At 46.8% G+C, this 13863-nt stretch overlaps 1 protein-coding gene across 1 annotated transcript in view; it reads left to right on the forward strand.

The window, feature by feature from the left end:
• The first annotated feature begins 5739 nt into the window (after positions 1-5739).
• LOC129651044 (liprin-alpha-1-like) overlaps positions 5740-13863 on the forward strand; it is a 29946-nt gene continuing 21822 nt past the window's right edge. Inside the window, 7 exon segments of the mRNA XM_055579772.1 lie at positions 5740-5856; positions 6962-7063; positions 7535-7703; positions 8355-8446; positions 8796-8897; positions 9117-9338; positions 11248-11394. Coding sequence (XP_055435747.1) covers positions 5740-5856; positions 6962-7063; positions 7535-7703; positions 8355-8446; positions 8796-8897; positions 9117-9338; positions 11248-11394 — 951 coding nt within the window.

The raw sequence follows: 13863 nt of genomic DNA on the forward strand, positions 1-13863 counted from the left end.
CTAGTGACCCTTTTTTGATCTCTATGAATTCCATGAAGAGCCCCGTCTTAGTCTTTTGGGGCTACGGTTATAAATACCATAGACTAGCTGATAAACAGAAAGTTGTTTCTTATAGTCCTGGAGGCTGCAGAGTCCCAAGATCACCAGCAGGTGCCACGTCTGGTGAGGCCTGTTTCCTGGTTCCTAGACTGCCTGCTGCTTCTCCCTGTCCTCGCAGCACGGGAGCCCATTGCCTCCTGACCTGACCCCTCCCAGAGTCCCTGCCTCCTAGGATCATCACCACGTGCAGGGTGAAATTTGAGGGCACATAAACCATCAGCCCATTGCAATCCGTAAGTATACCCTGCATTCGTTCAGTGCTTTGAAATAATTCGAGCTTTCCTAAGGACCCAATACATATTCATTTTGTTATATGTCCTTGGGCTCTTGAAAATAATATGTATCAGTAGGAATGCAGTGTTACGTGCCTATCAGTTAGATCAGGTTTCTCAATCGTAATTCAGATTTCAGTAGCCATGTTGAATAAAGCAGAAGTAGGCGAAATTACCTGTAATATATTTTATTTTTACACTCTCAACATATGATTATTTCACTGTGTAATCAACATAATAAAACCTAATGAAATATTTTACATTCATTTTTTCATGCTAAGCCTTTCAAATCCAGTGTGTGTTTCATGCTTGCAGCACATCTCATTGTCGAGCCAGTCGCATTTCAGGTACTTCGTGGCTGCAGGTGACTACGTACCGGGGAGCCCAGCTGCATGGGATATGTGCCTTTAATGTCTCCCACTGCAATTATGAACTTGGCTGTCACTCCTTTTCTATTTCTGTCAGTTTTTATGTATTGATATTTTGAGGTTATGTTATTAGGTACATTCAAATTTAGAATCCTCATCTTCTTGGTAGACTGAACTTGTATTAGTATGAGATGCTCCTCTCTATCACTAGTAATGCCTCTTACTTTAGACACTATTTGACGGTGATATTGCCACGTCAGTTTTCTGTCCTTGTTGGCCTGGGTATCTTTTACTTTCACCTGTCTGTGGTCTTCCATCTTAACATGTACCTCTGTGAATAGTGTATAGTTTTCATTTTCCTCAGTTTGACACTTTTTATCCTTTAATGAGAATATTTGCTCTATTTATAGTGTTGATATTTCAGTCTGTAGATGCCATGTGACTGTGTGTCTTCTGTTCGCCCCACCTAGTCTGTGCTCCTTTCTCTTGCCGTCCTTTAGAAGTGTGAGGTGTTTCTCTGGTTCTGTGCTCCTCTGTCAGGTTGTTGGGGGCACATTCGCACACACAGCGCGTGTTTTACATTGAAGTCTAACTTAGCACTTTTACTGCCTCCCTGACACGACTGTTTCCTCCTTGTCACTGCTATCCTTTAAAATTTTAGATATATTTTTGGCGTTATCATCATTGTAGAGTTAATATTTACCCTCACAGTTCCCTCATTGTTGGTCTTTCCTTGTTTTTTATATTTCAGTCAGAGACTACTTTTCTTTCTCCCAAAGCACTGCCTTGATATTTTTTTAGTTCATGCCTGTGGGTGATGAGTTGTCTCATTTCCATTTGCCCTAAAAGTCTTCATTTTGCTTTCACTTTCGAAGAGTGTTTTTGTTGAGTATAGAATTCCAGGTTGGTGGGTATTTCTTATTCAGCATTTTACAGATGCCAGTCCATTATCTTCTGACTTCCTTTGACTTGAAAAGTCAGCTTTCAGTGTTGCTGTGCCATTAAAAGCCACTCCTTTTTTCCTCTGAGTGCTTGAACATTTTCTTCTTCCCTTAGACACCCACAGAGCTGCTGAAACCAATGTGTAGTTTTCATTTTTGAGTCAATGCTCTGATTCTTGAACCAACTCTTGCCACTGTCCCTGTCAGTCAGTTCAGTCGCTCGGTGTCTGACCCACTGCAACCCCACAGACTGCAGCACACCAGGCTTCTCTGTCCATCACCAATACCTGGAGCTTGCTCAAACTCATATCCATCGAGTTGGTGATGCCATCCAACCATCTCATCCTCTGTCGTCCCCTTCTCCTCCTGCCTTCGGTCTTCCCCAACATCAGGATCTTTTCCAATGAGTCGGTTCTTCGCGTCAGGTGGCCAAAGTATTGGAGCTTCATCATCAGTCTTTCCAATGAATATTCAGGACTGATTTGTTTTAGAATTGGCTGGTTGGATCTCCTTGCAGTCCACGGGGCTCTCAAGAGTTTTCTCCAACACCACAGTTCAGAAGCATCGATTCTTTGGCCTTCAGCCTTCTTCATGGGCCAACTCTCACATCCATACATGACTACTGGAAAAACCATAGGTTTGACTAAATGAACCTTTGTCAGCAAAGTAATGTCTCTGCTTTCTAATATGCTGTCTAGGTTTGTGATAGCTTTCCTTCCAAGGAGCAAGCGTCTTTTAATTTCACCATCTGCAGTAATTTTGGAGCGCAAGAAAATAAAGACTGTCACTGTTTCCATTGTTTCCCCATTTATTTGCCAGGAAGTGATGGATCTAGGAGAAAACAATGGCACCCCACTCCAGTACTCTTGCCTGGAAAATCCCATGGATGGAGGAGCCTGGTGGGCTACAGTCCATGGGGTCGCTAAGAGTCGGACACGACTGAACGGCTTCACTCTCACTTTTCACTTTCATGCACTGGAGAAGGAAATGGCAACCCACTCCAGTGTTCTTGCCTGGAGAATCCCAGAGATGGGGAGCCTGGTGGGCTGCCATCTATGGGTCGCACAGAGTCGGGCACGACTGAAGCCACTTGCAGCAGCAGCGGATGGGGCTGGATGCCTGATCTTCATTTTTTGAGTGTTGAGTTTTATGCCAGCTTTTTCACTCTCCTCTTTCACTTTCATTAAGAGGCTCTTTAGTTTCAGCCCCTGGAGGCATTTCTTATTCCCCTTTCTGTCTTTTCTCTACCATGAGGGGCCACATTTTAACAATGTGGTTTAACAACAGGCTCCTTCGCTATATTCTATACTTTTTTCCCTCATATATATATATATATATTTTAACCTATCTGTTCTTCAGTTCACTGATCCTCTCTTCAGCTACGTCCAATTTGATGTTAAGCCCAGAGACTGGGTTCTTAAATTCAGTCACTGTTATTTGAAAGTTCTAGAATCGGGTTTGATTCTCAGAAATTTTTCCTTTTGTCAAGTATATTTTTGAACTGGTGAAGTTTGCATCTGATACCTCTAGCATACCTCTGATATGCTGATACACATCTGATACCTCTGGATCGGTTTCAGTTCTTTTTCTCTTGGTCCTGTTTGTTGTTACACCCTTTTTGCTTGTTTTGGTTGCATGTTGGACATTATCTATGGAAAACCCTAGAGTTTCTGGTGATGCTGTCTTCTCCAGAGGTTCCTCTGAGGCAGACCTCTAGTGGGGACAGAGACGTCTGTTCACTCAGGGCCTGAGTGACTTGAGGCTGGGGTGTCCTTGTAAGCTGAGTCTCAGCAGCCTTCACCCACCTTCCCCCCGACCGCAGGGAGGAGCCCTCCAGCATGTCCATCTGGAAGCCTGGGATGCCTCCCATGGCCTCTTCTCGGCCAGTCCTGAGGCCCACCATCTGTCTCCCGAGCATCACGAGGTGATTGATACTCAGTGCTCAGCCGGTTTGGGCAGAGTGTTGGGTACGTTTTCTGTGCCTCCCTTTTCTTGGGGAGCTTAGTCTCTAACATCCGGACTGACTTGTCAGGCCTGAGCTCGAATTTTTGTCTTCCCAGCCCAAGGAACCATCCAGAGCTGTGTTAGCCAGTACCCTCTGCTTGACTTTTCCCCTGCCTTTTCTTCCAAGAGTCAGCTTTGTTCAGATGCCGCGAGGGAAGGAGTGGCCCTCTCAGTGTCCAGCTCCCTCACTGGGCTTTTGTTTGAAATCTTGGATTGTGGCTGCCTACGGACCTCTTTTTAAAGTGTATTTAGCTTCTCTAGCTCTTGGTAGGCTGACCCACAAGCTGCCTGTGTCTGTAACTGGAAGTGGGGAAGCCCTGGGTGTCTTCTCTCATCTGAAGCCACATGTAAAATGCACAGTAATTATATTGATCATCTTTGATACCGGGGAAAACAAGAACCAGAGGTCCATGCTTAGTACCCACGGTTGTGTTTTTGATCAGAATCCCCAGCTTCCCTGGGCTGTGTCAGTGCCACTTCAACTTGGGAAGAAGGTGGAGCAAGCGGCCCATGCGGCCTGGGGACAGAGGAGCCGGTCTGCCCTCTTCCCCTGCCCCTGACGGCCCAGGGCAGGCCTTGTGATGACGGGCTGCTTGTGGTCCGGGAGAAGGCTGAGGAGGCAAGGGTTGCGTGAACTGTATTCTGTGACGTGGTCACATGCGTGTTTCCTTTTTCAGTTTGAAAAAATGACTGCTTTTAGTCTTCCCTCCAGTTTGACTTTAAGGTTGAAAATGAAGATTTTATTCTTAAAGTTGAGCACAGTGATTTTACAGTCTTTTTGAAAGCAACAGTTGAGGTTTTAAAAAGACATCTCCGAGAACTCCAGCAGATAAAGCGAAAAAAAAGAGAATGTGTTCAGGGTGAACTGCGGGCGGGACCCCAAACTGTACTCTGTCCCTCCCAGAGTCTGTAATTGCTGAGATGGGTGGATAGAGGGTCCCAAGCACCCTGGGGACCGAGGTCCTCAACTGAGAGCTGAGGTCCCAGCTGAGCCAGGAGCAGTGTGGCCTGTGCCCTGGTGAGTGGAGAGCCGCGAGGCTGGGAGTGGGGCCAGGAGAGGGGGTGGGAGACTCGGGCGCGGAGGTAGGGGCAGCACCTGGCTGGGTCTGGGAGGCGCGGGCTGTCACGGCTCGAGGCAGGGACACCCCTGAACCTCCACCGTGCAGCCGCCACGGGGCAGAGTTGTCTGGCATCCCAGGGTCGAAGTTAAGAGGGCGAGTTCACAGCAGATTGACGGAACTCCTGTATCCACTGTGGGTTCATTTTAAGTGCCTGGAGCGAGGTTGGTCAAGCCCTTGCTGAGCTCGAGGGAGGGAGTCAGTCAGGGAGGACCGAGCTCAGGGTGAGAGTGAGGGGCAGCTAGCGCGGTGAGTCCTCCTCACCTGAGTGGGTTCTGGGGGCACCCTTGAGTTCAGGGGTGCCCTTTCAGTAGCCTCACTGGAGACTTGTTTGGGGGGTGAAGGAGGCAGAAGCCCACTTAGAAGACATGCTCATTCCTAGTGCTGGTGGTTTCTGAAGCAGTTTATACTATTTGGTTCGACTGTGAACCAGTATCCTTGCAGGGTTATGTTTGACGGTGGGCCTGAGCTGTGGGCATGGCTTTCCTTCTCCCACACACCACACTCCCCTGACGTCTTTTTGGCAGCCCCTCCCCCCTCTGTGCACCCCTGATGATGGGCCTGAGCCCAGCCCCCCTGTTGCCATGGAGCCCCTTGTGACTGAGTGGGTTTCAGGTTCTGGGCTCCTGGGAGACATGCTGGAGGCAGAGCCTTCGTGCCATTTCTTCTAGAGACAGCAGTGCTGATGGTCATAGTGTGAGAGCAGTGTGTGTGAGAGTGGTGTGTGAGAGCGGGGTGTGAGAGCGGTGTGTGAGAGTGGTGTGTGTGAGAGTGGTGTGTGAGAGTGGTGTCTGAGAGTGGTGAGTGTGAGAGCAGTGGTTGTAGTGTGAATAGCGGTGGCCGTAGTGTGAGATCGGTGGTGATAGCTCCAGTGCTGAGCTATCTAACCGTGAAACAGCAGTTGCCCCCGAGTGGGGGACTGCCCCCATACGCGAGGATGGGTCGCAGAAGGGCCCGCCTATGGGCACTTTTCCAGCGCTGCAACCCCAAGGCAAAAGCCAAGACAAGGAAGACCTCGGCCTCGGCCCAAGTTCTGGAAGCGGAGTGGACTGACGTGAGAACAGCTGGGGGCTGGGCCCGTAGGATTGTCCCTTACCCAGTGAAGCATTGGGGCTGTGTTTCATTTTGTTAGCATGGTTGTGGGCCCTGCCGGGGGTCCCTGCCAGCCAGGGCGTTTTGGTCTTCTGGGCAAGATCGACCCCAGCAGGTTGACCTTGTAAGTGGTTGTGCAGGTGCTGCGTGGAGGATGGCCGGGGGCCCCACCTTCTGAAGGGAAACGCTGGCTGGAGGAGTCACTGGGGCACGTGGATTGAGCTATAGAGTCAGTCCTTGAAGCAGAAAGGCTAAGCCCCTTATCGTCTCCCATCTTACAAAGCACAGAACAGTGTGTCCAGTATTTTAATGATGGCTACCTACTGCTTACATGTATAACATACACCCTCATAGTTCACATGTCTACTACATGCCTCTTACAAGTGTTGGGCAGTGTTCTAGGTGCTGAATGCTCAGTGTGTAGTAGGGGATATGCAGCCCAGGATTTTTTTATGTGTGTGAAGAAAAATAGAAGAATGAAAGATGCCGTGTGGTTCAGTTTGAGCAAGTTCACCACGTAGATGGCACCGTGTGCACGAAAATTGTGATAAAATACATAAAACATGAATTTAACCCTTTAACCAGTTTATTGAATGACTGTGTGACTTCAGTGGGGTCAGGCTAACAGATGGCTGTGGGGTGCCATCAGCCTTTTTCCCAGAGGAACACTCCAAAGCCTGGTGGCCTTGTAGATCTTCCCTTTCTTCTGCCCTGTCCCCAGTGGTTCTAGGTCACTGGTCTGTGTGTCGTTTAAGAACCTCTTTGTCCAGTTTGTTGTTAGGTTTATGTTTAGGAAAGTTTCTCAGACTTCCCTGGGTCTTGAGAAGGCAGGCTTGGATTCCAGGTTCTCCCCTGCCGCGTGCCTGCCAGATCGAGGTGGAGGCTAAAGGCTGGTCTGAGTTGTGGTGGTCTGTGTGGTCTTGGGGTCAGCGGACCCCTCTTCTCTGGAGGGGCAGGGAGACCCTCTGTGTGGAGGCTGGAGAGACTTGACAGGGTCAGTCTTCAGTCTCGCTCTCTTTTTAATTTGTGTTTGCATTTAGTTACTTACTCATTTAACTGTTTTCTAGGAGTTGGCATCACCTACGGAAGAAGTCAGTGCATGCCAAGAGCAGCTTCTAGCAAGAGGAAAAGAGATTGCCGAGATGAGAGCTGAAAGGAACAACACCAGGGTCAGTAGGGGGATTCTCACGTGTGGACAGTTGCCCCACGGGGGTCACCACTGGGTTCCGTGTTGCTGTCTTTAAACTCTGTCTGGTTTTCAAGTCATTTTTCACATCTTCCCACTGAGCAGACCGGGGTGGATCAGATCGGGGTTCTCATACTTTGCTTCAAATTGATGATGAGAGCTAATATAATTTTAGTACATTTGAGGGGGGAGTTCTCTTAACTTACATTTTTGTCCATGCTACAGTGTGTGTGAGGTCTTAGTTCCCCGACCAGGGATTAAAACTCAGGACCCCTGCAGCAGTGTGGAGTCTTAACTACTAGGCCACTGGGGAAGTCCACTCTAACTTTCGACTGAACTGGCGGGATTGCGACTTGCCTTAGCATGGTTTCGGTGTTAGCATGAGGCTGAGAGGAGTTATCGGCCCTGAATTCAAGTATGAGGTTGAAGGTGTTCCTTTGGCCCCGCCCTGCAGCTGCTGCTGGAGCACCTGGAATGCCTGGTTTCACGCTATGTGCCGTCCCTCCGGAGGAAGATGGGCAAGCAGCAGGCGCAGTCCCCGGCCGGCATGAGAAGCGAGGTGGAGGTGCTCACGGCCCTGAAATCACTGTTTGAGTACCACAAGGCCCTGGACGAGAAGGTACCCGCCACCCGGCCGTCCTGGATTTGGACACTTGCTGCCTTGTTAGGTGGATGATGCATGTATTTATGTAACTGGTTGACTTTTGAGCTTCTTGAATTCTTGTAAATACATTTTTTCTGTAAGAAGTCAGAATGTTATATGGTTAAAAAGTGTTGCCTGTGTACATGCTCATTCATGTCCAAGTCTTTGCGACCCTGTGGACTGTAGCCCACCATGCTCCTCTCTCCCTGGGACTTCCCAGGCAAGAATACTGGAGTGGGTGGCCATCTTCTACTCCAGGGGATCTTCCCGACCCAAGGATAGAACCTGCCCTCTTGCATTGGCAGGCGGATTCTTTACCACTGATCCACCTGGGAAGCCCCAGGTAAAAAGTATTAGTTGGCATAAATGTCTCAAGATTTATTATATTCTGTATATCAATTTGCAATTAAAAACTAGGTAATAGGATTATTTTAGGAACTTTTTTTTCCCTCTCTAACTTAGAATTTAAAGCTGTTAATAAGCAGATTTTCTTGACGTTAAGATCAATGAGATGTATTAAATGTCTTCTGTTACAGTAGCCGTGTTAAATTAGGGTGAGTGTACACTAAGACGTGCACTAACATATATACACACTTCAACACACAGTGACTCGGCCCCTTTTATTTCAGTTGAGAGCGATTACGAGGAGCACTTGAAAGGTGTAGTTTGTTAGAAGAAGAATTAGGTGCCACACATAAAGAGATAAGTTTGATCAGTCATCGTGTAATTTCCGTGAAGGGTTTGTCATTTGTATCCTTTCATTTAAAAGAAGTATGAAGGCTGTAGTGGACATCAGATGTTATTTATCTTTCTGATTGAGGACCCTCCCACTTGGGTTATTTTAATGACTAGTAACCTAGACTTGTGGCTCAGAGCTGCAGGATCTCTTAAGTACCCCTTTGTCCAGTAGAAGACAAAATTCTGACTCTAATCACCTGGTTCTCTTTGGGATGGATAGCATCCCCATGTATTTTCTTTTTATGCTGTATTTCAGTTTTGAGTTGAGTTTTTCCAAATGGAGTTTTGCTGTCTTGACTTATTTCTTTATTCTGATTCAAACTTTTGGTTTTAGCTGATGATTCTTAAAGAGAAGAAAAACCCGGAAAAGATACTGATGGACGGGGTGCTTGATGTAAATCCCAAGCAAGAAAACATGCCAAGCGCCGATGGAAAGGCAAGTCCCCGGTCCCACTCGATCTGGTTCTCGTCTTACCATCCAGTCTGTGCAGGGCTGTTGGGACCTCTCACCAAAGCACCATGTAGTTCTGTGAGACTGTGGCAGTCGTGTGAGCTCCAGAGCACAGAAGGCAGTTTTGACCTCACCGGTTGCCCGGAAGTGCTGTGTTCCCTGCCTCCCAAAACAAGGCTGTCTAAGGCTTCCTTTCCCCCTTAGAGAACCCGCGACGGCTCTCTGGCTCGGGTGATCCAGCTCCAGGAAATCATAAACAACCAATTGCGGGAGAGCCAGATGAAGGAGCTCCTGAGCCAGATGAAGGAGCTTCTGGCAGCCCTCTCTGCCCAGGTGACAGAGATGGAGGAGGACCTGGACACGGCCAGGAAGGATCTCCTCAAGTCCGAGGAAGTAAACGTGAAACTAGAGCGGGACCTCCGCGAAGTGAGTGACGGTGGACGTGTCTGTTGTCCTGAGGTGGAATGTGGGTCCCTTGTTCTCCCGGTGGTCTCAGCCTGGGGATGGCTGCGTGAGCAAGAGCAGAGCTCTGGCGAGACCGCAACTGGCTGCCTCCCCACCTCTGCGTCGAGGTCTCGGGGTAGAAGAGGCCTGGTCCAGGCGGTCCGTTGGCAGTGGACCAACATAAGGGTAGCCCTAGCGCTGTGCTGCACCCTGGGTGTGGGCTGCTCATTTCTACAAGTTCTAGGGGGCCTAGTGTGTTCCTTTTTAAAAAGTTCATTCATCCATTCATTCATTGATTTGAGTATAGTTGCTTTACACTGCTGTGTCAATTTCTGCTGTACAGCAAAGTGAATCAATCATAAATATACACATATATATACACACACACACACATCTCCTTTTTTAGATTTCCTACCCATTAACTTCACCACAGAGCACTGAGTAGAGTTCCCTGTGCTGTACAGTAGGTCCTTACTCATTGTTGACTTTATGCATAGTATCAGTAGTGTATATGTGTCAACCCCAGTCTCCCAGTTCATCCCCCTACCTGCCTGTTGAATGTATTCCCGATGATGCTGAAATTTCCTTCTGATTCACTCAGGCGAGCCTGGTGACGTCTGTGGAGCCCGTTCTCTCGGAGAGATGGGAGCATGCTGTGTGGGCTCTGCTGAGGCAGCTTGCCTGGCCATCTTCTCTAGTTTCTGAGGTTCCGCTCCTTGAAGGGATGTGTGACAGTGACACGGCGGTCAGACAAGACGAGTGGCATTTGCTCACCCTCAGATCCTCAGGCCCGTGCTATGTAACCATGTAGAATCATGATGCTTCTGGTGGTCATGTCTGCGGGTATCATGATTTATGAGAAACTACCTAACAGTGATTGTGAAAACAGAAGAGTGTTGGGGGCTCAGGCCTCCTCCTCAGCTTTCCTTTGTACACAGGCAGACAGCCCACCCTGCCCCACCCCTCCACCGTGAGACCGTCTCAGAGAGAACCCCTCCAACATGTTTTCCAGCAGGTGGACTTGTTTAGTAGCTTGGTGTGAGTAATTCTGTGTGAGAACTCAAAACAGAAATATTTGCACATCTTTGTATAACCTGTTCACATTACTCTTTGGCAATAGGAGGAGATTAGGTGGCAGAGTTTAATATGTAGAGAATTCTGGAAAAAGCGTTTTTAGAACCTTTCACTTTTAATGTCAGGACTACATTGGTTACTTAGTGACTACGGAGGGACCTGAAATGGAGTTTGAGCTGGCGGACAGGAGCTGCACCGGCAGCAAGTTCTGGTCCTGGTGTGAGCGTTTCACACATGTGGTGTAACTCTGCTTTAGAAGAACTAGGCTTGAGAAGGCTGCTTCCAGTTGTGTTACACTTTGACTTGTGTTTCCACTCATTGATATTCTTACTTTAATTTTGAGGAAATTGCATGAGATTTTTCCAACTTTACCTGAGGAAATGAACCTCAGAGCTCCCTGTTGGATCTGTTGAAGGTCCCTCCCTGTTCTGGGTCAAGCACGCCTGTATGGTGTAGGAGACAGAGGTCCTCGTTTCATGCCAGATCCCTTCCCTCCTGGAATTCTTGCAATGACAGGGTAGTTTAGTGTACTTTTTGTTTGCTGTTTGGGTTTATTATGTAGAAAAGAAGCTTGGTAAATCGAGTGGCCAGACAGACATTAAGACAGATGGGTGCCATTGTGGCAAATGTGACATTTGAGGTACGCGCGATTTTGCTCACGTCTAAGAAAACTGCCATGTCTAGGAGTTTACTTTTGAGGATGCTAATTTTGTGTTTGATTTGAAACTTAGGATTTAGTCCAGCTTTTTTACTCTTAAGTGTGCTGGAGTATTCCATGATAATGACTTACTTTTCTCCTCTGTAATGCCCGGTGTAGGCCATGGCCCAGAAGGAGGACATGGAGAAGAGAATCACTACACTTGAGAAACGCTACCTCGCCGCACAGCGCAATGCCTCCTCTGTGCATGACCTTGATGATAAACCTGAAAATGAAATCACAAATAAGGATTCTCTACATCGACAGGTAATGGCCTTTACTGACCTGTGTCTGACTTTTATAGTAGTGAATACTGAGGAAGGAAGGTAAAGACCTTTTCATGTGACTCCCATGTTGGAAATCAAGTCCCAGTGTAAAGTTCTTATGACCCGAAAATACTGTGCTCGAAAGTGTGGATGTACATCATGATAAATCAACTGTACTGAAAAGAAATACAATGTTTAAAAACTGAGGGTGACTGCAACTTACAGGTTTGAATGGTTTGGGATTTGGTTTAACCATTTTGTGGAATTCCACTCCTGACTCTTTTGTTTTACTTGACTTGAATCTGTTGGCTTGTTAGCATTTTTCCTGAAAGAGCAGAGAGCAGCAGGGAACTTCAGGGCAGCTGGCTGCCTGTTGGGAACTGGGGTCTCTGTGACAAAAGGCAGGGTTAGAGCTCCAGTCTGATTAGGGTGTGTACTTCCTATGGTTTGGTGAGCTTTACTCGCTCCTGTTCCCGTGTGGTCTCAGATAATCAGGACTTACCCAGGAAAACCAAATCTGGCTTCTCCAAAACAAAGTGAGTCAGTCTGGTGTGTGTGACAAAGTGTATCATTGGCCCCACCACAAAAATAAAATCCTAGAAAGCCATTGAAATTTATGATGCGAAATGCTAATTAAGAGCATTACGATATACAAAATAATGGCTGTAAAAGGCAGATAAGAAAATACTATGTACCATATGCTGTTGTTTTCCGAGGGTTTTAAAGCATATCATATTGTTTATGTGTGTACATAGAGTAATACCCACACAGAAAGCATAAGAAAACTGCTTAGAAGCAAATGCTAACCTCTCAGGAACCCGAGTGTATAGATAACTTAATTTTTTTTCTTTTTCAAACAAGAATCTAAATGTTCTACATTGAAAGTTTTTCAGAGTAAGAAGATCTGTTAAAAGAATAATCGTGCATTTACAAATATTAGTTGACTGGCATTTCACCAGGCACACTCTGATCAGGTCTGTATTTCAGAGAAGATGAAAGCCGTGTTGTGGCTTACAAGCCCGTGGCCATCTGCGGTCGGTAGGGTTCCCTTCAAATGATGATTCTGGTGATGTTTTAAGAAGGGTCAGTACTGAACCCTTATTCCCTTAACTTGTCAATAAGAATGAATATGCTTCTACAGAAAACTGATCTTCTTTAATATATAAGAACTTTTTTTTTTTTAAGACTTCTTTGTGGACGTTTCAGATCAGATCAGATCAGATCAGTGCTCAGTCGTGTCCAACTCTTTGCGACCCCATGAATCGCAGCACGCCAGGCCTCCCTGTCCATCACCAATTCCCAGAGTTCACTCAGACTCATGTCCATCGAGTCAGTGATGCCATCCAGCCATCTCATCCTCTGTCGTCCCCTTCTCCTCTTGCCCCCAGTCCCTCCCAGCATCAGAGTCTTTTCCAATGAGTCAGCTCTCCGCGTGAGGTGGCCAAAGTACTGGAATTTCAGCTTTAGCATCATTCCTTCCAAAGAAGTCCCAGGGCTAATCTCCTTTAGAATGGACTGGTTGGATCTCTTTGCAGTCCAAGGGACTCTCAAGAGTCTTCTCCAACACCACAGTTCAAAAGCATCAATTCTTTGGCGCTCAGCTTTCTTCACAGTCCAAGTCACATCCATACATGACCACAGGAAAAACCATAGCCTTGACTAGACGGACCTTTGTTGGCAAAGTAATGTCTCTGCTTTTGAATATGCTATCTAGTTGGTCATAACTTTCCTTCCAAGGAGTAAGCGTCTTTTAATTTCATGGCTGCAGTCACCATCTGCAGTGATTTTGGAGCCCAGAAAAATAAAGTCTGACACTGTTTCCACTGTTTCCCCATCTATCTGCCATGAAGTGATGGGACCAGATGCCATGATCTTCATTTTCTGAATGTTGAGCTTTAAGCCAACTTTTTCACTCTCCACTTTCACCTTCATCAAGAGGCTTTTTAGTTCCTCTTCACTTTCTGCCATAAGGGTGGTGTCATCTGCATATCTGAGGTTATTGATATTTCTCCCGGCAATCTTGATTCCAGCTTGTGTTTCTTCCAGTCCAGCGTTTCTCATGATGTACTCTGCATATAAGTTAAATAAACAGGGTGACAGTATACAGCCTTGATGTACTCCTTTTCCTATTTGGAACCAGTCTGTTGTTCCATGTCCAGTTCTAACTGTTGCTTCCTGACCTGCATACAAATTTCTGAAGAGGCAGATCAGGTGGTCTGGTATTCCCATCTCTTTCAGAATTTTCCACAGTTTATTGTGATCCACACAGTCAAAGCCTTTGGCATAGTTAAAAGAGCAGAAATAGATGTTTTTCTGGAACTCTCTTGCTTTTTCCATGATCCATCGGATGTTGACAATTTGATCTCTGGTTCCTCTGCCTTTTCTAAAACCAGCTTGAACATCAGGAAGTTCATGGTTCACATATTGCTGAAGCCTGGCTTAGGGAATTTTAAGCATTACTTTACTAGCA

The sequence above is a fragment of the Bubalus kerabau genome, chromosome 4, assembly GCF_029407905.1.
Source record: "Bubalus kerabau isolate K-KA32 ecotype Philippines breed swamp buffalo chromosome 4, PCC_UOA_SB_1v2, whole genome shotgun sequence".
NCBI lineage: Eukaryota > Metazoa > Chordata > Mammalia > Artiodactyla > Bovidae > Bubalus > Bubalus kerabau.